The 24,833-nt window shown below is 37.4% G+C and overlaps 4 protein-coding genes across 8 annotated transcripts; 2 read left to right on the top strand and 2 right to left on the bottom strand.

Moving 5' to 3' along the window:
* Positions 1 to 4,090: 4,090 nt before the first annotated feature.
* Positions 4,091 to 5,914, bottom strand: LOC110619783 (7-deoxyloganetin glucosyltransferase). Its single transcript, XM_021763342.2, has 2 exons — positions 5,272 to 5,914; positions 4,091 to 5,166 (listed from the first exon to the last, which is right to left on the bottom strand). The coding sequence occupies exons 1-2, from the start codon at positions 5,897 to 5,899 to the stop codon at positions 4,229 to 4,231; spliced, it is 1,566 nt and encodes a 521-aa protein (XP_021619034.1). The 5' UTR covers positions 5,900 to 5,914; the 3' UTR covers positions 4,091 to 4,228.
* Positions 5,915 to 7,870: 1,956 nt separating this feature from the next.
* LOC110600132 (phytoene synthase 2, chloroplastic) lies at positions 7,871 to 11,143 on the bottom strand. Its single transcript, XM_021736895.2, has 7 exons — positions 10,821 to 11,143; positions 10,012 to 10,694; positions 9,837 to 9,887; positions 8,873 to 9,045; positions 8,512 to 8,747; positions 8,204 to 8,396; positions 7,871 to 8,116 (listed from the first exon to the last, which is right to left on the bottom strand). The coding sequence occupies exons 2-7, from the start codon at positions 10,466 to 10,468 to the stop codon at positions 7,937 to 7,939; spliced, it is 1,290 nt and encodes a 429-aa protein (XP_021592587.1). The 5' UTR covers positions 10,469 to 10,694; positions 10,821 to 11,143; the 3' UTR covers positions 7,871 to 7,936.
* Positions 11,144 to 14,091: 2,948 nt separating this feature from the next.
* LOC110611298 (protein SET DOMAIN GROUP 40) lies at positions 14,092 to 18,994 on the top strand. Of its 5 annotated transcripts, XM_021751561.2 has the most exons (8): positions 14,092 to 14,377; positions 14,494 to 14,641; positions 14,726 to 14,857; positions 14,983 to 15,123; positions 15,545 to 15,838; positions 16,410 to 16,659; positions 16,750 to 16,969; positions 18,495 to 18,994. In XM_021751561.2, the coding sequence occupies exons 1-8, from the start codon at positions 14,127 to 14,129 to the stop codon at positions 18,505 to 18,507; spliced, it is 1,449 nt and encodes a 482-aa protein (XP_021607253.2). In that variant the 5' UTR covers positions 14,092 to 14,126; the 3' UTR covers positions 18,508 to 18,994. The 5 variants fall into 5 exon arrangements, with proteins under 5 accessions (XP_021607253.2, XP_021607236.2, XP_021607227.2 ...); XM_021751544.2 differs by having other exon boundaries at positions 16,410 to 16,969; XM_021751535.2 differs by having other exon boundaries at positions 16,410 to 16,969; positions 18,492 to 18,994.
* Positions 18,995 to 19,637: 643 nt separating this feature from the next.
* Positions 19,638 to 24,481, top strand: LOC110617712 (sucrose synthase 5). The gene is made up of 15 exons (XM_021760681.2): positions 19,638 to 20,297; positions 20,537 to 20,691; positions 20,791 to 20,983; positions 21,076 to 21,194; positions 21,288 to 21,504; positions 21,606 to 21,701; positions 21,775 to 21,948; positions 22,063 to 22,179; positions 22,266 to 22,432; positions 22,607 to 22,831; positions 22,921 to 23,487; positions 23,576 to 23,714; positions 23,828 to 23,904; positions 24,066 to 24,095; positions 24,181 to 24,481. The coding sequence occupies exons 1-15, from the start codon at positions 20,064 to 20,066 to the stop codon at positions 24,194 to 24,196; spliced, it is 2,526 nt and encodes an 841-aa protein (XP_021616373.1). The 5' UTR covers positions 19,638 to 20,063; the 3' UTR covers positions 24,197 to 24,481.
* The last annotated feature ends 352 nt before the right edge of the window (positions 24,482 to 24,833 follow it).

Raw genomic sequence — 24,833 nt, 5'->3', positions numbered from 1 at the left:
AGGATGATCTCCATCCCTGTCCCAGAGGTCTCCTTGTCTTCAACAGGGGACTTAAATTTTCCCCCTGACACCCCCTCAGTAGAATGGGCAGCACCCTGCCCCACTTGTTCAGTAGCTTGGGTCTGCTCCACAATAGCTAGGGAAGTTTCCCTCACGACCTCTGAGGAGGCTGGAACGGATCTAGACCCTTCAGCAGGCGTCGAGGTTGAGCTCGACCCACCACGGCTAGATGGCCGAGCTGATTTGGTGCTGCGAGAGCTCGGCTTGGAAGTTCGAGAAGAAGCTTTGACGGGAGGTCGGCTGACCTTCTTGGAGGAAGCGGCCTGAGCCAGCTCTGCAGCAATCTCAGTTACAGAACGCCCATCCCCAAAGGCGTCAAAAATTGCATGCATGTTCTCCCGAGACAGGTCAAAATTCTTGGGGAATTTGATGCCATCCATTCTAACCTCAGAAGCTGCAAGAAACAAGAAGTTATAAAGAGTCAGCATACTTCCTGATATTATGAGCAAAGAAGAAACAGAATAGCCGGACAAAGCACTATACCCGTGTCCCGGATATCCCTAAGGTTGGACGCAAACATACACTTCTCGACATCATACTTCCTCTCAACGGAAGTCAGTCGAAGCAGCCCGACCTGCTCAATAAGACTCAATTCGGGCAGATCGTTACAGCCCGGAAAGATCTCCCCCCACCTTAGGTCCACATCCCACGATCGGCAGGACCCTAGTTTTAGCTCCGCCACAAGGAAATTCTCTACCCATCCCTTTATAGAATCCTTGTAGCCCGTAAGAAGAGATAGCCCATTACGGGGGGAAAAGTAATAGAAGTTTTGCTTCGCCCTAACCAGGCGGAAAAAAGTGACAAACAGACAGGCCGTAGGTGCGAAACCCCAACCCAGACAGATAGACTCGAAACAGGACATGAATAAAATGGAATTTGGGGATAACATTCGAGGAGTTACCCCAAAGTATTCAAAGACCTCAACAAAGAAAGGGGTAAAAGGAAACGGTAGACCAAATTCTCTCTGCTTCAGGAAAAACACTATGCTACGAACCTCTTGGGGATCCACCAAACCAGGAGGGGGAGGGTAAGGAAGAACTATCCTCTCATTTGGAAGAGGTGCTCGAATAAGATACAACGGAGTATCTAAAAGCCTCCGGGAAATGTGATTAGTTATGTTGGAAGGTGTAATATGCGACTCAAGGTCAAAAACATCAGGAAGCTTTGAACTTGCCATGGAAGAACAAGGAAGCGTACCTGAGAACACGATGGGATGAAAAACCGTACAAGGAGTTGCAGGAAGACAGAGAGCAGACAAGAGCTAGTTCTCCAAAAGACAGAAGGAATTCGAAAAGAAAGGCAATTATGAGGCAGGGCGTTGATCTGAACAGTTTTGTCTTGGAGCGGCGCGATCATTAATTGTTCTCGAAGTTTACCCTCTCAACGGTTAGGTAATAACCGGCGAGACGGTAAAGGGGCAAAAGGATGATCGCTGGGCTTATCTACATCTATCAAGGGCCAAGTACACGATGACAGCCCATCATTTAAAAGCCCATTCGCCATCCACATAATACAAGCCCAACTCATCAGTCAGAGCAACTTAGCCTACTACTTTACCATCCCTATGGTAAATGCCGAGGAAACAGAGGGGCAAGTCATGAAAAGACTCAAAAGTACAAGCAAATGGGAGCATGATAAAGGTCAGACTTGCTCATCACTTAAAAAGTTATAAGATTTGATTTATCGTTATTAAACAAAGGATGTGAGATCGGAAAGAGGCGCCAAGAGCACCTCGGGATCATACAGAGCTGAGAGCTTAGAGTTCAACTCATCAGAAGCCGAGCTCAGAGGTCGGATTAGTCCAGCTCGGACAGCATGACTTGAGAGCTCGGCCAGCTAAAGGAAACTCAGAGCTCATTTCACTAAGCAAAGACAGAACTCTCGGGTCGGTTAGTCCAGCTCGGACAACATGACCTGAGAGCCCGGCCGGATGAAGGAGACTCAAAGCTCAATTCATCGAAGTAAAGACCGAGCTCACAGGTCGGTCAGACAGTCCAGTTCGGAAACTTGAAAGCCCAGTTGGCTAAGTGGATCCGGAGTTCAACTCATCAGAGCTCGCAGATATGGTTAGATCAGCTCGGAAAAAAGCAGGACAGAGCTCAGTTGGTTAAAATTATAAGGCGAGCAATCTAAAGTATTTCACACATGATAAAGGAAGAACAGCTTGAGCATGAGAGCAGAACAAGAACTTCATTAAAAGAAAAGTACATTACAGCACGTTACAAAGGCCTACACTACGGGATGAAAGACTATCCTTAAAGGATTTACATATCCAGATACTTCATCATCTACGATTATCACCTACCCTACTATTCTAGTCTTCAATTCGGAGGACTTCTCGCAGCTCGGAATGTGAGTTTTTCAGAAAAGGCCAAGATCTGTCCCGCTATTATAGGGGAACTGAACAAGTTGATTCCCATAAGCATTTCTCACTGTCCCCCTGGGCAAACGTTCGGTTACCCGAATGTGATGCACGGTACATTCGAACAAGCTCAGATATTGTATGCCGGCCGTGCACCACACATGAAAAACATAAGTCTTCGGGCTATGGCCCCGAAGAGATCGCGAAGTACACATTCGAAGAAATCGCTGGAGACTTGACTGAGTGCAGTAGATCCTAGTCTCACATAATACTGGTACTTCACACCAAAGGGAATAATAATACTGGTACTTCACATCAAAAAGAACAACGAGCTGAGCGCCGACGCCACTCCCATTTATATCAAAAGGGGACAACAGGGGCATCGAGGAAATTCCCTTTTTCTCTGCGGAAAAAGGTGAAGTTAGAGCGAACCCCTCAATAGCCCAGAACTTCTTTGGAGCTCGGACAACAAGCAGAGGAGGAGGCCGGCCAGACGACCTGGGTAAAGCAGTTTCAGCAGCTTGCCGAATGGTCCCACCCTTCGACTGCCATACCAGAAGGATCTTCAATGCACCATCTATACGCCTTAGAGGTAACATCAAATTTTCAAGAATTTTGAACTGACCCATTTTTATTTCAGGAACTGCAAAAAGTTTCAAAACAGAGACAAGTCAGAAACAGTTCTCCCTTAAGATGATAAGAGCAAAATCAAAGCAAACCTCTGGGGCACAAGGCAATCTGTTTGAAGAAGGCGTCGAATAGACCTGCCACAGATAAAACAAGAATTTCTCATTTCAACAGAAGGCTCAAGAATGAAGAAAAGCTGGCGCTGATATATACTCGGAGCCTGAGGACTTAGCACGGGGCAGAGCTACACTAGACTCTAAGCCAGTGATGTCAGATTCTTAAAAGATATTCACGGGAAAGGAAAGAAAGGAGATGTCCAGATAATGATGACAAAAAAAAGCAAAGGCGGCAGAGGACAAGAAGAATAGAAAAAAGACAGAAAGAGAAAAGAGCAGATAGAATTCAGAAGCTGCGCAACGACTGAAAGATGAAAGGATGTTATTAAGGCACCTGAACCCGAACAGACGCGATCATACTAGTTCTTGGTATTCACCCCCTCGGCAGTTGGAGCAATAACTGCCGAGAAGGTGAAGGGGCAATTGATGACCGCTGGATTCCTTCACCCCGGGCCAGGGGCTTGACCACAGCCCAAGGCCCATGACGTAGAGGCCCACACACCTGATATACATAACAAGCCTGGCTCATCCAACCCTCAAGGCCGGGCTCGACCCATCTTCTTCGCTCAAGCCGGCCCGGCCCACACGAAGCAGGCCCTCTCCACTCAGGCTTAGCGTCCGGCCCAACTCTCGGCCCAGCCCAGGATCCAGAAAAATATTCACCAGACAGCCTGGCAGATCCGCTCGAACGTATGCACGAGGAGAATCAGAGGCCGTTACGCATGGAGCAGGCGGCTGATACCCTAGTACCTCCGAATCCGCATGGCAGAGACGCGTGGCCCAATCCTGGAGAGACCTTTACACGTCACCAGCAAGCAAGACAATGTATAAAAGAGGAGTCCCCTCCTCAGAAAGCTTAAGCCTTATTCAGTAATACAAAACTCTATTCTATTGGATCTCATATCATCAACTAGTAATTAAATTCTTCTATTCATTAGCTTTAAATATAAATTAATATTTAAATTCAATATTTCATCACTTTATATATATATATATATATAAACGGAAAATGACCTGACATGATATAAATTTATTTATTTTGTTATGTTTAGTAGGTAAGAGTTTAATTTCTGGAAGACAGAAGCACATGATTGACGACGTTGTCCAAATTCTGGAAAGATGAACCTTTGGGACTCGCAGCCTCTTCTGCAATCTTCCTCCACTCCATCGCTTTCTTCTTCATTTCATTTCCCTTCTTTCCTTCCATTAACACTCTTACAAGCCTCTCAACTTCATCTCTCTTCACATCACTGTTCATCTCCATGCCTATGCCCCATTCTAAGCAGCAGTATCGGCAATTCATTTGTTGCTCCGATGATCGAGGCCAACAAATCATTGGCACCCCTCCGCAAATGCTTTCAAGTGTTGAATTCCATCCACTGTGTGTTAAGAACCCTCCAATAGATGGGTGGCTTAGCACTTGCTCCTGGGGGCACCAGCTTGCTAAAAAACCTCTCTCTTTGGTCGTTGTAACGAACTCCGGAGGAAGAACCGCGGCGGTGCCGGAAACAAGGTTAGGCCTAATGACCCACAAAAAGTTTTTGTTGCTATTAGCAAGTCCCCAAGCAATCTCCACCAATTTGTCACCTGTCGTGACGATCATGCTTCCAAAGTTCACGTAAATGACCGAGTTGGGTTCTTTCGAATCAAGCCATTCAAGACACCCAGATTCTTCTTTCCATAAGTTTGATTGAATGGACTTTAGCCTATCATCTGCTGCCTGATTGAGGAGGAGTTGAAGGGAGCCGATGGAGTATACACGAGGCAATGGTAATGAAGCAAGGGCAGCAAAAACCTCATTCTCTAATGCTTCAAATGTATTCAATACAATAGCAGACGCCTCTTTAGCTCTTTGAGTCTCTGAGATCAGAAAATTTAGCATAAAGTTTTCAGGATCTGTAGTTCTGATAAAACTTGGGATGTCCCTCAAACGGATACCATTCAAGCCTGGAATCCAATCTATAACAGTATCAAGAACACCATTTGTTAAGTAACTCTCATCTGCAATTCAAAGCAAACAAAATCTGGTGATTCCAATGTGATTAATAATAAACCTATAGATATTTTTAAGAGAATGGAATTTATGAGGCAAGAAATTATAGGAACCTTTGAATGGTACGAGACCCTTGTCAATCAAGTGGCGAAAGTGGAGATAGGCCATAAACGCGCAAGCACCAGTCGTCCAAAACAAAACATGAGGGATTCCAAGCTCTTGTGCTGCATCAAGTGAGAAGCTCATGACCCCATCTGAAATTATGCAAGTTACAGGAGGAACATTGGATGAAGAAGAGTGATTGAGCTCTGAGATCAGGTTTCTAAGGTGAGGTAAGCAAGTTTCACTCATTGACCGGCATAGGGAGGGCGTGTTGCGGGTGGAAGTGCTGGTGGAAGGAAGCCCATCGGGAATTGTACGGAAATGGAAAGAAGGCAGGCCATTGAGAGAGTTGGGTCCTAGAGATTCGAGGAGGCATTGGTGGGTGTGGTCAGTGTGAAGGAAAGTAATATGAAAGCCATTGTGGTGGAGGAGTTTGGCTAGTTTTAGCATGGGATTGATGTGGCCTTGAGATGGATAAGGGATGCATAGTGCATGAGGCTTTTCAGGATTGGCTACGGACTCCATTTTTGTTGGTTCTCTCTCTTTTACACAACTTCTGAGAACGATGATAAAGTCCCTGTTTTCATACACTATGAACAACTTTCCCAATTTTTCATATTTGGGAAAGGTAGAGGGCATTGCCCGCACGTGTTTTCTTCGTCTGAACCTCCAGGTTTTATATTAATGTATTATTATGGTAAAATTATTATTCAATTTTTAACATAAAAAAATTCATTAATGAATTTTTTATTTTTAAAATTTTAAAAAAATTATTAATTAATTATTCATATATTTTTAAAATGAAAATTAAAAATTGAGGAACTAGATATATATTAAATATTATCTAACACTGTTTAAAAAATATTTTGGTTTGTTGGTGGGCTCGGTGCATTGTCGTGCAGGTATCAATAACATGATATGGTAGTTGAAATCCCACGTGACATCTCTTATAAATTCATAAATAAATAACATTTTTTGATTTTATCCATTAAAATTTCAGATAATTAAGGGAGCTGTTGTGTTTTTTTTTTAATCAGAGGATTGAAATAACCGGTTGAGCTGACGAAACGGTGACCAGAGTTTGACTAAATAAATTGTGGAATAAAGTTTAGTGTGACTCTGTAATTTTAATTTATGGAAGGAAAATATATTGTTATCTAAATACTTGATTCGTTTAATATAATTTATTTAGAAATAAAAGAATTTAAATAAAAGTTTGCATTGGACAGTGGGGATGATGAAGGCTTCTGCCGATTACAATTGACTCATGAGGCGTTGTTCGTAATCATCAGCCTTTCCAAGGTTCCAATAACAAACTCAAACACGTGATTGAACGTGCACTTCGCACTATAAATTTAAGGGTAATTTATGATTTAGTCTTTAAATATTACCATTATTAACAAGTCAGTCTCTGTATTTTTAAAAACCTATTAAAACATCCTTATGTTTTCTCTCCGTCAACGAAATAGTCATTCTGTCTATTTTTGCCGTTAAAAATATAGTAAAAGACTATATTATCCCCCATTATTTTTCTCCTTACTTTTCTTCTTCTGCTTCTTCTTCTTCTCCTTCTTCTCCTCCTTCTTCTGCTTCTTCTCCTTCTTCTCCTTCTTCTTCTGCTTCTTTTCCTTCTTCTTCTTTTGCTTCTTTTTCTTCTTCTCATTCTTCTTCTTCTTCTTCTTCTTCTTCTTCTTCTTCTTCTTCTTTTTCGGAGGAGGAGGAGGAGGAGGACGAAAGAAAAGACAGGGACTATTTCGTTGACAAAAAGAAACGATAAGGACGTTTTAATAGATCTGAGAAAAGATAGGGACTATTTAGTTGACATAAAAAAATGATAAGGACGTTTTAATAGATATGAAAAAATATAAAAATATTTTAATAGATTTTTGAAAATATAATGACTAATTTGTTAATAATTATAATATACAAAGACTAAATAAATGATTTTATTTGAGAGTAAAATTGGATTTTAAAAATTTTCTCTCTCCTCTTTTATCTAATTTTAACGGAAAATAGGACGGAAGGACTATTTCATTGACGGAAATAAAACATAAGGACGTTTTAATAGGTTTCTAAAAATATAGGGACTGACTTGTTAATAATGGTAATACCCAGGGACTAAATCGTAAATTACCCTAAATTTAATTCATTACATATTTCAACACCTGTTCTTCCGCATATGAATCCGAACCATCGGTATTCAAAAATTATTATTTTTTTAATAGTTTTATAATTTAATCTAATTTTTTCAATTTTAATATAGAGTAAATTTTTAAAATACAATTTTGAAATTGCTTGTACAACAGGATTTTCTTCATCAGGCAGCCATTGATGATGGTAAAATTAGGAATTTATTGTAAACTTCAACAATCATATTAACATTTTAGCTCATTAGTTAACTATGAGTTTCTTTTTCCTTTGAAAAAAAAAAAAAAAAAAACCTATGTATCCTACAGAACTCACTTATAAAGAACGACAAAAATGTCAATTCTATTGCCATATGAGATTATACACATTCTCCTAAAAATTAAAATTTTAAATTTATATAAAATGACAATAAATTTTTAAATTTGAACTATTATATCAACATTTAAAAAAAAAATTATATCGGAAGTAAAGATTTAACTTTTTAATATCAATTGGGCATTTGAAATTGATGTTCATGGTTTGCACATATCAAGCTTTTGTCACAGGAGATGACATTCTTGAAGGCCCAACAAATGATCTTGCATATGCAATTGGCAAAGATGCTATCTTCTTGGTTTTGCTCACATAAGCCCTCTTTGTGAAGTTGTTGTAATCATTTGCTTCTATCTCGTCTAGTATTCTTCTGTACAGCAGCAAGGATGCCCATACCTGCAATGTCCACAACCGCAAACATTTTTTAATCATTTTTTCTATCACAGGGCTATTTGCATTTGACAAAGGATATTGATGTTTTACCGGCCATCTACTTGCAGCACTCAGCTCTGTCACTCCTTTCTCTGCCTCGTTAAAGAACATTCTTGCTCTTTTAATCTGGTTCTTCATGAAATTTCTCCATTTGTCTGTCACTTTTCCAGCAAATATGTCATCATCTGAAAGCCCTGCCTGTGCCAATTCATCCTGTGGTAAATAAATCCTTCCTCTTCTTGCACTGAGAAAAGCTCGCCCACAGCGAAACCCAGGAAAATGTGAGCTAAAAAGAACATAGATGACATATAGAGGAAGCAAATGGGAACTGAGCAGAAAAAAAGAAACTCTGTACTTACTCCTCTCCGACATCCCTGAGTATGTTGGTCAGCTGATTGGCTATTCCTAGTGCTAAAGCAGCATTGTAAACACTCTCAGTTGATGCCTGTGATTCAGGTGCAATGCCCATCACTGGAACACTCATTAATCCAACCGTCCCAGCAACATAATAACAGTAAAGATAAAGCTCGTCAAAGTTCTTATATCTGGACTTCTTCAGATCCATCCTCATTCCTTCAATCATATCTTTGAATGGCTGAAACAGATGTTCAAAGGAATCAGCCAAAATGAGAAACAAACACAGAAATGGCATTATAAGCTGTAGTTTTGATTGTTTAAAAGTTTATGTAGTGTTAAAGACTTGATTTAATAATGGCTAACCTGAATATCAACAGGAAATTTAGTAACTGTATCTGATAAAGCAGCATCAAGCATATCAAAGGGACGACCTCGAAACATATCTTCCAACCTTGCTTCCCACCTATCTAAAGCTGTTGGCGTTATGTGTGAAGCATTAGGTCCATCAACAAGCTCATCTGTCCTTCTACACCACACTACATTTGCAGAGTACATCATAAGGAGCAAAATTAAAAAATATAATAAATACAAAGTAATTGGAATATCCAACTATAAAAATAATTCAGATTACCCAATCTCATTCTTGCAGAATCTGCCAGTTTTGCTTATGCAGGAAATTATCGGTGTTTTCTGATTTGCAGACTAAACACAAGGTCCATAACCAACCAAAAAAAGGGAAAACCATTGATGGAATGCTCATTCAAGAGGAATGGATTCTATTTCATAAAAAGTTAGGCTTTGGTTAAAGTCTAAGGTACTAAATGCCAGTACTTTGTACATTTTGTTTATGATAAGATCCACCTCTTTAAATTCAATGAGCTTGCACTCACGGGCTTGTCTCGGCAGCAAATGTATTAAGTTAAATCCTGGAGGTCCCAGTTTCAATCCCCGATCCCCTTATCATCTCCCTCAACATCTCCCCACACCACAGGGAGCAGCTATATGTTAACTAAAGGGAAAAGAAAATGAAATTGTGGCCACAGTTTATATTTGAAAAGTTGTTCTTGCGAGGAGGCATTAAAACTTTAATGAATTATTTATGTTACAAAACAAAAGTGTCTTTCACAAATCCAAAAAGCTACTAACAAGCTTTATTTATTAAATCCTGTTGTCTAATTCCATATTATTTACTGGTTTTTGTTTTAGTCTCTAACCCACTTCAGTTCAGACCATGTAATATTGAGCAGGATTAGAATCATCCATCCAACCCTGTGCAATTGCTACAATTTTGTAATTAAAATGGATCAGAATCAAATATCCAACTCACCATATATTGCCCAAATAGCTCTTCGCCTTTCAGGGGTCATTAACAGAGTTCCTGGCAAAGCAAAGCAAAGCAGGAGCAAGTGAGAAAACAGAATCTCCATCAATCGGCAGCCACCTGAAACTATAATTCCAGCATACACACATGCGTATAACAGAGAGATAAGATGGAGGCTAACCCAAGTAAAAAGTCTTGGCATACTCAGCACAAACTTCCCCACATCGATCGTAAGCTTCGCTCAACAAGCTCAAAGTCCCTGGAAGCACAATATCTGGTTTCACGTCTAGATCTTCACTAGACTTTAATTGCTGTTTAACCAAGGCTGCTTGCTTCAGCACCACATTGTATACTTTTTCCTCAGAGGAGATGGCTATTTCTCCTGCGTGACTCGCCACCATGCTCGATATTATTGGTAGCTTGCGTCCGCTACCTATGCAAGTACTCCTCAAATCTATACTCACCGATCCTGACTTCCATTTCTGGTTCCTACCCTTTTTTGCTTTCCCCTTAAACATCAAATTCCGATCTACGCAACCAAACTTGGATGAATCTAAAACTCGAACCGAATGGAAGAATCCGAAGGAGTTGGAGACCTCTGTACTGGGAATCGCAACCCATAGTAATGCTACAGTCATGTTCAAAAGCGGATTTCTCAGCTTATCTGTATGGCTGTTGCTGAGAATTTTCCTCCTTGAATCTCAATTTACTAAATAAAATATCAAACTTTACCCCTTTTCAAAGACAACCCACTTCGCCTTTTTCAGGCAAAGACCAAAAAGCAAACCACCTGTGTCCGAACAAAACCAACTTAGACCAATTCTCAAGAGGATTCAACAGCGAAAGAAGCTCAGCTTAAGCTCTCTGCAAATGAAAAAATAGTTAGTCCACAGGCAATTGGAGAAAGAGAGAGGAGCTCAGAAACACCTAGACTTACGGTGAAAAATAAAGCAAAAAAATGGAGAAGAAATTAAAAAAAAAAAAACTCACTCAATGAGATCTCCAAAGAAAGTAAATGATTCAGTTTTGGCAATTAAAGCCAAACCAAAAAAGCAAGCTCTGGGTAACTGTCTGTCTATCAGACTCAAAACTTTTTCATTTGAATTTACACCTTTCCGTATGTTCCAAAAATCTATATACATGCGAAAATGGAATATGCGAAAAGAGTATAAAAATTTTTTTTAAAAAAAAAATTGGGATGCTTTGAACCACTGAAATGAAGACAAAATTTGAGACTTGCAAGATAAATAAAATAAAATAAAACAGCCACTAAGGCCTATGGTCTTCAGTGATCCAGACCATTGAAACGTGTTTTTTCTTAATTTTATTTTTTCTTATCTTATAAACCACTGTTTTCTATTATATCATAGATGAAAAATAATATTTTATTTTATAATATCTTAATATTTAAATCAAAGATGATTAATATCAGTAACAGATGGGGCTTGTTGCTTTTATGTTAGAAAAAACAATACTATTCAGATATAAATAGAACTTTTAAAAGGGCATAATTAGTTGCGGGTGAGATATGGTGACCCAGACCCAGACCCGGACCCGGTACAAATGCACAGAGCAGAGACGTGGAAAGATGAGGGTCTCAGTGGAAGATAACGTTATCAAAGGCCAAGCAGTAAGAGTGGGAGATATGGTGCACGTGGCGTTCTGTGAGTGAAGGGTTAATGGTAGGACTGGATTTCTATCTTCACACGAAGGGAAGACGTCGACAAAGTGGTGGTGGTGGAGGAGGTAGGGCCCACTCTCTGACTCGATTAAGTGGATGCTCCTGTTATTGTGGTGTGCTATTTACTATTTTTATTTTAATAAATAAATAAATAAACAGTAGTAGAAAGAAAAGAAAAAAAAAAAATATATATATATATATAGGAAAAAAAGGGGGAAGTGTGGTGTGACACGGACACAGTGGCAGCAATGAAGCTTGCGGATATGTTGTTTGACACGTGGCCCACTGCCCTTTTCAGTTAGGTTCTTTATTGTGCAACTATTCCGTTGGCCCTTCTTACCTTTGGCCACCATTACAATACCGACGTGTCATAACCATACCCGCCATTTTCCGGTCTGACCCCACCCTAACTCAAACTGATGTCGTTTTCCATTACTCTTCAACGTCCTGCAAATAAAATAAAAACATGCCTTTTCTATTATAATTATTATTTTAAATTTTTTAAAAACACAAATTAATTTCTTTTAAATCGAGTAAAAAGCGATTAAAATTTTTATGTTTCAATTTCATAAATTAAAATTATTAGTAATTAATTTCAACCACTCGTATGTCCTCTTATTTATTGTTTAAATATTTTTTCCTTCTTTCAATTGCAATAGTCAGATGTTTGTCTAAAGGCATTCTAAGTATAATAAATGAATGAAAACTCTCCGTAGTTTATCAGCCACCGTATAAAAATTATTGTGCTTTGAATTTTCAAAAATTTAGGGTTAAGCGAACACACAGCTAATCCCTCTCCCCACATTAAATGTAGTATATATATATTATTATAAAAAATATTTATTCATCATTTCAGATTACAGAACGCTTTTATTTTTAAATTTATTATAAAAATATAATTTGTAACTATAACACATTGCTCTATAATAATAATAATTAATAAAAAATATTTTCATGATTAAAGAAAAAAAATATTTTTCATATATTAAATTTTTTTTATCGAAGATAAAATTTATTATAAAAGACTCGATATCCCTTATAAAAAATATCCGGTCCTTAAGCAAGCCATAACTAAAAGAAAAACAGAAAGCATAATTAAAAGAAAAAAAAAAGCCTAACCCAATTTATTCTAAAAATAAGAAAGCCTAACCTCATTACAAGCAAGTCCAGCCCACTGAAAGGAGTAGAAATCCCCAACTTAAACTGTCATTGTCTTTCTATAAAGATGAACGCCGCCAATGAAGTTGTCTACTGAAAATGTATGGTAGACTTGCATGCAAATAATAAGAAGAAAAAGCAAAGGAGCACAAAAGGATTAGAAGCAAGGCAATAAAAAGCCCAAAGTATCGAGTCATGGAGAGAACTCAAAATATGTAACGTGATGGCGACGAGCGGAGGTGGTAGGGCTTTTCGGCGTCTCATTCGCGTCTTCCGGGCCATTCACAGGTCCCTGCAAGATACCACCAGTATCTTGCTTCCTGCACCCTTCATCAAACGATAACCATATTCAACGATAGTTTTTGGAGTCTCTAGACCTTCAAGTACAAAAAAACAACAATCAAATACAAAAATAGAACGTGTGATGAGGAAGCGCCCTAATAAAGTGCATTTTGCAAATCTATCAGTAGAAACTATGAACCACGCAAACAGAGGGGAAAACCAACAAAAATCCAAACATGCAGATGGAAAGAACATGCTCTCTCTATGCTTAGATTTGCATGGTAGAAAAGCAACTAAAAGGATTATTTACAAACCCATCTAGATGGGGATAGCAAAACCCACATCCGAATGGGGAAGGAGATCCCTGCCTATACGGGGAGACAACATCGCAGGAGGCGGCGAGAAATTTAGGCTAAAACCTAAGGAAGAGACTTAAGAGGAGATAATCACTATACAAAAACGAGAGAGAGAGAGTCAATGAGTATAATGAATTGAGATCCTTATTAAAATATTTATATATAAATTTGTTAATAAATTTTGTTTTTTAAATTAAAATTAAATTATTTAGTTAGAAAATATTTTTTTAAAAAAATTATCTTTTTCAATATTATTTTAACATATCTTTTACTTTAATATTATTTCAAATTGAATTTATTACTTCAAGCTCAATTCTGCCTCTTATTTATCTATTAATTTCTCCTAAATAACAATAATAAACTCTTCCATCTTTCTTAATAATATTTTATTTTTACTATCTGCACAAGTTACTTTCTCATATTAATGTTAGAAGATCAATTTTTTTATTTATTTAATATATAGAATATGTAAAAAATAAAAGTATTACAATAAAATATATAAAGTATTTAATTAATGTTTCGGTTACAAACAAATTCGTTTAAATTGCTTTTAATTATATAATTATTGTTGGAACGATGTTTATTTAATTATAAAATTTTAGAATTTGGAATAATAATAAATGTAATTTATTTATTTTAAATTTTTAATGAATTAAATTATTTTAACGAATAACTCTGCAAAAAAATGAAAACTAAACCGTTTGTTTCAAATTTAAGAATTAAAATTACTTTTAAGGTTACTCGTAGTGGTAGTTTTGATGTCAACTAAGGCTCATTTCGTCGCTGCAGATTGGGCCGGATCCAAAGCTATCCAATTTAATGGGCCGGGCAGGTCTGCGCCTTCTCTTGTTCCCATATGCAGCGCAGATTAGAAAACTGCAAAATTTGAACTGTCGACGGAAAGGACCCAAGGAAGAAATGGAAGAAGCGGAGCCTGAGACACTCGAAGGGTTCTTAGCATGGGCAGCGGAGCTTGGAATTTCAGATTCACTTCACAATTTCCAGTCTCAAAAACCAAGGATCTGTTTGGGCAATTCTCTCGTTGTCTCTTTTTTCCCTGATGCAGGAGGGTGAGTATACTCTATACTGTATAGCTTAATACATATTCGTGTTCGTCGTCCATTTTGCTTTGTTTGGTTACTGAGAAGTGAAGGTATGTTTGAAATTCGATATGGGTTTGGTGCAGAAGAGGCTTGGGTGCAGCACGTGATCTTAGGAAAGGAGAATTGATCCTTAGAGTTCCAAAGTCTGCCTTGCTAACAAGGGATAGTTTACTAAAGGATGGGATACTCTCCTCTGCTGCCAATGGCCATCGCTGTCTCTCTCCTACTCAAGTTGGCTTACTTATTTTCTCTCAAAATGAAGATCACGGTTTCTCTCTTTGTAGTTGCTGATTCTTTCTCTAAAATTTAATGCAGATAATGACTGTTTGCTTATTATATGAAATGGGTAAAGGAAAGAACTCGTTTTGGTATCCTTACTTGAAGCATTTGCCCCGCAGTTATGAGATTCTAGCTACTTTCAGTGAGTTTGAAAAGCAAGCTTTGCAAGTTCAGTTTCTCTTTATTTTTTCATTACTTTGTTCTTTTCTGGTTTTGGGCAGGTTTTGATAGAATTCATTAATATCGTTATTGTGAAAAAATAATGGTGTCTGAAAATCTGGAATTATTGTTAGGTGGATGATGCTGTCTGGACAACAGAAAAGGCCATATCGAAGGCTGAAACAGAATGGAAACAAGCTACTTTGTTAATGCAAGAGCTCAAGCTTAAGCCAAGACTTCTTTCTCTTAGGGCTTGGATTTGGGCTTCTGCAACTGTAAGAGACTTTTATTTTCTGTCCAGAAATGGTGAATGCTAAATTAAATAGTTCTTTTTGTTATATGCATCTGCTTCATCCTCCTACCATATCATGTTCGTGTTAGGAAAAACAAATTTGTGTGGCAGATTCAAGCTACTATTTAGCTACATTGGAGTAATTACTCTGTAAAATTGACGAGATGTATCAACATTACATTTGACTGAATCTGAATGCATCTTTCAGTATGATAATCCTGTCTTTTTGTTGGTGATCACCTGTGTTTCCTTTGCAAGGGTGACATTCTCTGAAACTGCCACAACAATCTTGTATGGGGTCTTCTTGTCTGATGTACACTCTGTATATCATGTGTGTTAATTTCCACTTACTTTTTTTTTTTAGATTATGCAATTTGGAAATTTACTTGTCTGCCTGTTTACAGATATCCTCACGGACATTGCATATACCATGGGATGAGGTTGGGTGCCTGTGTCCTGTTGGAGATTTGTTCAATTATGCTGCTCCTGGAGGGGAGTCAAAAGACATTGAAAATGTTGAGAATTTGATGCATTCTTCTTCATTGCAAGATGATTCTTTGTCAAGCGGACATTCTACAGATAGCTTACTGGTGGAGAGATATGATGCACAGTTACAGAGGTTAACAGATGGTGGGTATGATGATGACATTGGTGCATATTGCTTCTATGCTAGGAACAATTATAAAAAGGGAGAGCAGGTAGTATAATCTATTCTTTTTTTTTCTTCTTCTTAATTTAGTATAATCTATTGTTAAATCAGCTAAACTGGATTAACTTTTATTAGCTAAACTGTATTAATGCTTTGCCCTTCACCGTTGTCTTTATCTTGATAATTTGAGCTTCCTTTTACAACGTTCTACCCTCTTTTTGCCACCTGCTCCTTCCTCCCCCCTGTTATTTTACTTGAAACTGGCATTAATGCTGCTAAGAGGTTTATTAAATGTGATTCATTTGAGTGTAAGTAGATTCTTGATAGCATTAGTATGTGTTGCTGATCTGTCTTTATTATTATTTGCTTGATGCGGAGACACAGATTAGTTCTTGTTATATGGCCTAGGATGTGAGTTGTTCATATCACTCAAGATTGGGGCTTTAGTCTGTCTCTAGTTTTCTCTAGCTCAGGATATGGAGTTTACTAGAATTAATGACTCGTGTGTGCAATTTCTGAATTTCTGCTAGTTGTTGGGTGCTAATGTATTATGTATGCTTTCAGTTAAATTTGTTTGGTGGATGAGATGATAATAAATCAAAATGATGCCATCTTTGCAGGTTCTTTTAAGCTATGGAACATACACAAATTTGGAGCTCCTTGAACACTATGGGTTTCTCTTAAATAAAAATCCAAATGACAAGGTTTTTATTCCCTTGGAACCCAGTATGTATTCTTGCAATTCATGGCCGAAGGAGTCAATGTACATCCATCAAGATGGGCAACCATCTTTTGCCTTATTATCTGCATTGCGATTATGGACTACCCCACAGAGTCAGAGAAGATCCATTGGACACCTTGCTTACTCAGGTTCTCAACTTTCTGTAGAAAATGAAATATCCGTCCTGAAATGGATATCACAAAATTGTCGTGTAATTTTGAATACTTTGCCAACAACAGTTGAGGGAGATAGTTTGCTCTTATTTACTATTGACGAAATCCAAAATGCTGGTAATCCCATGGAGCTGAGAAAGTTGCTATGCCAATTAGAAAGCGAGGCATGTGCTTTCTTGGAGGCTAATAGTCTGCAAAAAGAAGAAAATGGTGGTGAGTTGGTGCTATCCAGAAAGACCAAAAGGTCTATAGAACGGTGGAAATTAGCAGTTGAATGGAGGTTGAGGTACAAGAAAATACTTGTTGATTGCATTTCTTATTGTTCGGAAACCATAAATTATTTGTCAAGTCAAAATTTCTCAACAGTTAGAACTAAATAATGCAGGATTTAGCAAGGTTTTGTAGTCTTCTCTTTTGCCCTCTTTCTTTTCTTTCTTTTTGGGGGCTGGGGATATTGGAAAATTAGGATCCAGGAAAGGATAATAACTCCACAAATGTCCTGAATTCTGAATCCTTTGTGTTGGCTTGCCAATTTCATTCATATGTTATATTTTTGAAAACGTTGAAATTATTATTTATAGTTTTTAATAAAATATAGAGAATATCATTATGGGGTTCGTGGGTTTAGTGGAATTAATCAGTAGTCTTGAGTGAAAGTTGCAAATTGGGAAATTTTACTTACCTCTCAGATAAAGAGGAGCCCTTAAATTCCTAAGATTTGGGAAGAAGATGATGGGTTGGCTTCTTTTGCTGATATGGAGGTTGGGTTTTCAGGAAACCAACCCCCAAAACCATTCTTTTCTCGGTCGGTTATGGGAGAAGGGGTAGTTTCCAGAACCCTGCATTGTCTATTTCTTCAAGATCTGAGAGGTGTTTATGATGCGAAATTTGAAGATCATCAACCCCATTTGTTAGAAGCTCGTTTTCTTTGCAAGAAACTGTTGGATAACAGCATAGGCATGTTCATGGACAAGTACATTGTTTCCCTTACACTTATTTTCTCTCTAATTTTATGTTCTACAATTAGAAGAAAAAAAAGAATGTTTAATTTTTTTGGGGTTAATGGTGAAATTAATAAATAGAGTGAAATTAATAAATAGAGATTGACGAAACAGAAGAAAAGAGGTTTTTTTTTTAAATCTTCTGTGAACGTGTGGCTTGGTTGGATTTGCGCTGGAAATTGGTTTGAGAGGCATAATTATATAATTGACAACTTTTTTATTTAACTAGCAAAATGGTTAACAGAAAGTTCAAATAATTATATTTTAAATTAATCACTAATTAATTTTATTAAAATACTAGTAACTATACAAAGGTTAAATTTCGTGTTAGGTTTGAAAGAAATAACAATTTTTCAAGTCTTTCGCATTGCCCAAAAGTAACCAATTTGGTGATTATAATACATTAAAAAAATGCAGTTAGTCAGTATTTTCACTAACAAAAGGAATATTAAAATAACTTGTTATCTAATTTGAATAATAGCAATTCTATGATCCAAAAAGTTGATATATAATGTATGATTAGGTGAGAATTTTCTCTGTTTTGTGATTCACTCCTTTTTTGGTTGTCGTCGACTGTTGTGTTTCATTCGAGAGGTTTTCTTCTGCCCTTTAGACAGAGAAATCTCTGGCGACCCACCGTTAGGTGGAAATGTAGATATATGGTTTTGTTTTGTTTTCTATTGGTCGACAACAATACTTGTATGGAGGCTCTATTTTGATTTGCCGGTTATTTCTCGTTTTTCTTTGTGTTTATTTGTATGTTTTCTTTTTTTCGTGTCTGATTTTTAAATGGCTTTTAATTTGAAGAAGGGAGGGTGACTAACGACGAGGATCTGCGAAATTCTTTGGTTACAAGAAGTTTTCTCTCTCTTCGCTAATGTTTTTAGCATGAGGTTGAGCTCCTTTAGTCATGGCGGTGGAGTCTAGCCGTGAATATAGAAATCTTCTTTCTTTTTGGGATGATTAGATTGATCTTCAGTGGCCTTTTTTCTGCGTTTGCATGGATCTTCAATGGCTAAGTAGCCTCCTATTTCTGATAGTGGTGTTTTTCTCCTTGATTCTTTTCTGGATTGATATAGCTTATGGCTATCATTTTTAAGAAAATTGCATCTTACAATGATGGCCGGAGCTGATTTGAAGTGGAGCGGCGCATCTGAAAACTTCTGTCGGGTTTGCAACTGGTCGTGGGTCTGGAGTTTCATTTCTTGATTTTTTTAGTTCTATTTTCTTTTGTAATGGATCTTGACTTTTCTCATTTAAGTTGTAATTAGACCTTGAGCTTTTTATCTTAATGTTTTTTTTTTTTTAAATATATATAATGATTTATTTTATTTTATTTTTTTATATAATGTACGATAGATATTGGATGTAAAAGAGATCTATAGAGATAAAAGAGCAGAGAATCTACTAGTGCTTCTGTTTGAGCTTTGAAAGGGCAAAGAAAATTCTAGTGCATTCAACGCCAGGAATCAGTATATGATGCAGATAAACCCTTAAACCCTAGCCATGGAATCCTGTCCTATGATAATAAATTATATTAAAATTAATGCATATATTTCTCTAATTTTAAAAATTTAACAGTTTGGTTATTATATTTTAAGTTTGTTATATTGAAGATTTTTTATTTAGCTTTCTATTAATGGTATGATAAACAATTAAAATATTCTTAAAGACATATTAAATTTCATCTTTGAATTATATCAAAATAATATTTATATCTCAATTTTTAACAAATAAAAAATTTCTTTATTTTGATTTATTAAATTTGAGTGTAATTTTTGTAATTCTATTTAAAAAATGAAATCAAATTATTTTAATTAACTTGAGTTTAATGTATTATTATTTTAATTATTAAATGTGGTGTCTGTGCTTACTTCTAACATTCATACACCAGACACGTCGAGTTCTTCATCTCATAGAGTAAGAGGTTATGGTTTTGAATATTATCAGCTCCATCTCCTTTGAAAAGTTTCCATTATTAGTAGATAACACAATGAGACAAAGAAAGGGTCGCCGTGAAGATGCAAGCTTAACTTTCTCTTCATTTGTTTCTTACAATCACGAAAAGAAAAGAATAAATATTTTCTACTTTTAACCTGGAATATCTCCTTGCACATTGATGGATTCTTTTCTTTTCTTTTTCTTTTTCTCGCCTCAAGAAATATTGTTCTTTCTCCTCCTCTTGCGCTTTCCTTCATGGGTTCATCTCCTCTACAAAAGATATCTCAATTCTATAGCAAAAGCAAACCTCCATGTGTCCATGCACAGTATAAAACATTTCCTCTATAAATATTGCAGCAACTTCTTCAAGGGAAAAACAACATCATCCTCTTGTTTAAGAAGAAATAAACATCTTCCATATCGAGTTGCGATCCAAAAATGGCTTCTGCACCGAGCTTGAAACGTTCAGATTCTATGGCAGATAATATGCCGGAGGCGTTGAAGCAAAGCAGGTATCATATGAAGAAGTGTTTTGCTAAGTACGTGCAGAAGGGAAGAAGGATAATGAAGCTTCAGAATCTGCTGGATGAAATGGAGGATGTGATTGATGACAAGATGGAGAGAACCAAAGTCTTGGAAGGTTTACTTGGGGACATTTGGTACTCCACTCAGGTTTGTGTTTTCCTTTTCCCTTAGCTATATTACAACAACATAGCATAATCTAGTTATGTAAGGATGAGAAATACTCACTTGGTTCATCGGGACTAAAACACAGAGATAGACAGGGGTCCCATGAAAAAAAAAATAGATAAACTTACTTCAATGTCGATCTATGGTGTAGTCCACCCAAGAATTTTCATATGCAAATACCGTCAAGAAACGAATGCTGTTATGTAATCTGAAATTTGCAGGAAGCTCTGGTTAATCCTCCCCATGTAGCTTTTGCCATAAGACCAAGTCCTGGTTTCTGGGAATATGTCAAAGTTAACTCTGCTGATCTCCATGTTGAGGGAATCACTATTACAGAATACTTGAAATTCAAAGAAATGATATTTGATGAATCCTGGTAATGTAACCATCTCAAGTGCTCTACTCTTTCACTGATCTCGTTTGCAGATTCAAGTTAAAATGAACCAATTCAAATTCCACCTCTTTGAAATTGCAGGGCAAAAGACGTGAATGCATTGGAAGTGGACTTTGGAGCATTTGATTTCTCCGCGCCTCGCTTGACCTTGTCTTCTTCCATTGGCAATGGACTCAACTTTGTTTCCAAGTTCGTCACTTCAAAGTTAAGTGGGCGCTTGGAGAATGCTCAACCTCTGGTGGATTACTTACTTTCACTCGATCATCTAGGAGAGGTGTCACTAAAATCCATTTTCACACGTATATTTATATGAAAAATTAATAAAAACAATAATATGTATGCATCTGATTTCTTTCTGTGATGCAGACATTAATGATCAATGAAAACCTTAATACTGTTTCAAAGCTTCAGATGGCACTGATAGTTGCTGAAGTTTATCTCTCAGGAGTTTCCATGGACACCCCATATCAAGATTTTGAGCTAAGGTAAATCAAAACTTCTAAAGTTTCATTTGGCAAATTTGCAAGAAAGAAAGGGGAAAAAGATTTTAATTTAGTTTTCCCTTCATCTTTCTGTAGCTTCAAAGAATGGGGCTTTGAGAAAGGATGGGGTGATACTGCAGAGAGAGTGAAGGAGACAATGAGATCACTCTCAGAAGTTCTCCAAGCTCCAGATCCAGTGAACATGGAGAAGTTCTTCAGCCGGGTGCCAACTCTATTCAATGTTGTAATTTTCTCTCCCCATGGCTACTTTGGGCAATCAAACGTCCTTGGCTTGCCTGACACCGGTGGTCAGGTACATGAATTTCACTCAATTCTCTGATGAGCCAGAACAAGCCTACATGTGTTTGATAAATAAATTTACAAGCAAGCAAGCTTTGATGCCACTCTAAACAGGTAGTCTACATCCTGGACCAAGTGAAAGCTTTAGAAGACGAGTTGCTTCTCAGGATTAAGCATCAAGGACTTAAAGTGAAACCTCAGATTATAGTGGTAAGTCCACTGTCCAACAAAAACGAATGATTATAACAATAACTGTATCATGTTCATGTTCTTCTCTAAACAGGTCACAAGACTAATTCCTGAGGCTCGCGGAACTAAATGCAGCCAGGAACTGGAAGCAATTAATGGAACAAAGCATTCGAACATCCTTCGTGTGCCATTTAGCATCGAAGACAAGGTCCTCCGCCAGTGGGTTTCCCGTTTCGACGTCTATCCATATATTGAGAAGTTTACTCAGGCAAGTTCTACTTGTTAGAGTCATTCTTGAAGTTTTCATCAATTTCCTTTTAAGGTTTTTCTTAGGAGTACTCTGTTACTTATTCAAAATTCTTCCTCTCTTTCATATTTCCAGGATGTTACGGCCAAGGTACTAGACCTTATGGATGGAAAACCAGATCTCATCATTGGAAACTATACTGATGGGAATTTAGCAGCTACTCTCATGGCTAATAAACTTGGGATAACTCAGGTGTCCTTGCTTGTAGCTTTCTTTGCAATTTCAGTATTTGATTGTAATATTATTATATGTACTAATTCAAAATGGTCTGAAAGCAGGCAACTATTGCACATGCTTTGGAGAAGACAAAATATGAAGATTCAGACATCAAGTGGAAGGAATTAGACCCAAAGTATCACTTCTCATGCCAATTCATAGCTGATACAATTGCAATGAATGCAGCAGATTTTATCATAGCAAGCACATACCAGGAGATTGCAGGAAGGTTGGGAACTAACCATTTCTTTTGTTTATAATACTCTCCAATACATAAGCACAATTCTATTCGAATTGAAGTAGTTGACATGCTAGAGCTAGTGAACATGAGTAAATCAACTAAAAAAAATTGAGTTATAAGTCTGTGTATATCTAGCTGACTGAAAAAGTTATCTATATGCAGCAAAGAAAGACCAGGACAGTATGAGAGCCATGCTGCATTCACACTCCCAGGGCTGTGTAGAATTGTTTCGGGCATTAATGTTTTCGATCCAAAATTCAACATAGCTGCACCTGGAGCTGACCAATCTGTCTACTTCCCAAATACAGAGAAACAGAAAAGATTCACACAGTTTCATCCCGCCATTGAAGAACTACTCTACAGTAAAGTAGAGAATGAAGAACACATGTATGTGCTACTCATAAATTCAGAAACCATTTACTTGAAAACCATTTGAAATGATCTAACATCTTTTTTTTAATGAGTTTCCAAAACAGTGGATATCTAGCAGACAGGAGGAAACCTATTATCTTCTCAATGGCGAGGCTTGACGTAGTAAAAAATCTTACTGGACTAACTGAGTGGTATGGGAAGAACAAGAGACTGAGAAACTTGGTTAATCTTGTAATAGTTGGGGCCTTTTTTGACCCTACCAAATCCAAAGACAGAGAAGAGATGGCTGAAATTAGGAAGATGCATGCCTTGATAGACAAGTACCAACTCAAAAGCCAGTTCAGATGGATAGCTGCACAGACAGACAGGCAGCGAAACGGAGAACTCTATCGCTATGTTGCAGATACAAAGGGAGCTTTTGTGCAGCCAGCTCTATATGAAGCATTTGGACTCACAGTTATTGAGGCAATGAACTGTGGATTACCCACCTTTGCAACCAATCAAGGAGGTCCAGCTGAGATAATTGTTGATGGGGTATCAGGCTTCCTTATTGATCCCAACAATGGAGATGAGTCAAGCAACAAAATTGCTGACTTCTTTGAGAAATGTAATGCAGATGCAGGATACTGGAATAAGTTTTCAGCAGATGGGTTGAAGCGTATAAATGAATGGTCAGTAAAAACTCGAATCATCGCCATCCTCATTTGCAAGTTTCCTCAGTTTACATACTGAAAAATCATGGCTGTCTTTGTTTTGCAGCTACACTTGGAAGATATATGCAAACAGGGTATTGAACATGGGCTGCATGTATACTTTCTGGAGGCAGCTCAACAAGGAACAGAAACATGCAAAACAAAGATACATCCAAATGTTCTATAATCTCCAATTCAGGAGGCTGGTACGTTATTTACACCAATCACTATTTTTTTTTTTAAAAGATAAAATAAAATATATTATTAACAATGGAGCTGCTGAACATAACTTGTTTGAAATGGTGACACTTTGTTTCAGGTGAAGAATGTGCCTATCCCAACTGAAGAAGCTCAGCAGCAAGCAGAGCCAAAGCCAGAAAGCAAAGCAGCGCCAAGGCAAGTAACTTAACTCACCATTGAAGCTACACATTCCTTTCCAAGTTTCTGCATATTGCGCAGAAACAAGACCGTGAGGATGCAGAAGTTATCTCAACTGCTTATGTCTTAAGAACATCTCAGTTTTATGGAACCTGACATTTTTTTTCCCCCAATTGCAGCACAAGGCGCAGTCAGTCTCGATTGCAAAGGTAAGAGTAGAACCTCAATAAGCTTATTATTTATTTGGGTTCTCAAATAAAGCAAATGTAAATAGCAGTTTTAACCGATATTCAGGTTGTTCGGGGCATAAAGGTTGCAAATAAGGCTGTTTCCTGAGCCACTTGACATCGGTGTCTCCTGTTATGTTTTCCGACTGTTTGATCTTACTGCATTCACAGAAGCAGCAAATTGTGTAATTTCTGAAAAAAAAAGGAACTAGCATTCTTAAATTTTCAATTGTGTAATGAAATATTATTCTGTTACACCCTCAAAGCCAAGAAGCTGCCTGAATCAGTCTTGGCCCTCTTGGGATGCAATATCTGTAATTTATCTTAATTCATGATTTCAAGTTGTCCACAGCTTCCTTCCTGTGCAATTATTTGATTATTGTTGTGAATAACTGGTTGCCTAGTTTCTAACTATACATCCTTCACACAAATAACTTTTTATTATCAAACAATTGTAATTTTTAAATATTATTTTCTTTGCCGAATACCTTCTAAACTAAAGTCTCGTAAAATGTATTGAATTTTTCAGTAGAGTCAATTTAATTTGCAGTTGTGTATTTCTTTGGGAAATCATTTGGTATATTGGACTGAAAACGCAACCCATTGCCGTCAGAAGCAGTACCAAATCTGAGAATATAGAGCTCTTTTTTGAAAAACGCATGTCCCATTGCATGAAAACCGGGTGCGAGCTAACTAAGCAAGTCCAAACCCAAACAAATA

Source organism: Manihot esculenta, chromosome 1, assembly GCF_001659605.2.
Source record: "Manihot esculenta cultivar AM560-2 chromosome 1, M.esculenta_v8, whole genome shotgun sequence".
Classification (NCBI taxonomy): domain Eukaryota; kingdom Viridiplantae; phylum Streptophyta; class Magnoliopsida; order Malpighiales; family Euphorbiaceae; genus Manihot; species Manihot esculenta.
The sequence above is the reverse complement of the archived record's forward strand: the minus strand, read 5'-3'. Positions and strand labels throughout refer to the sequence as shown.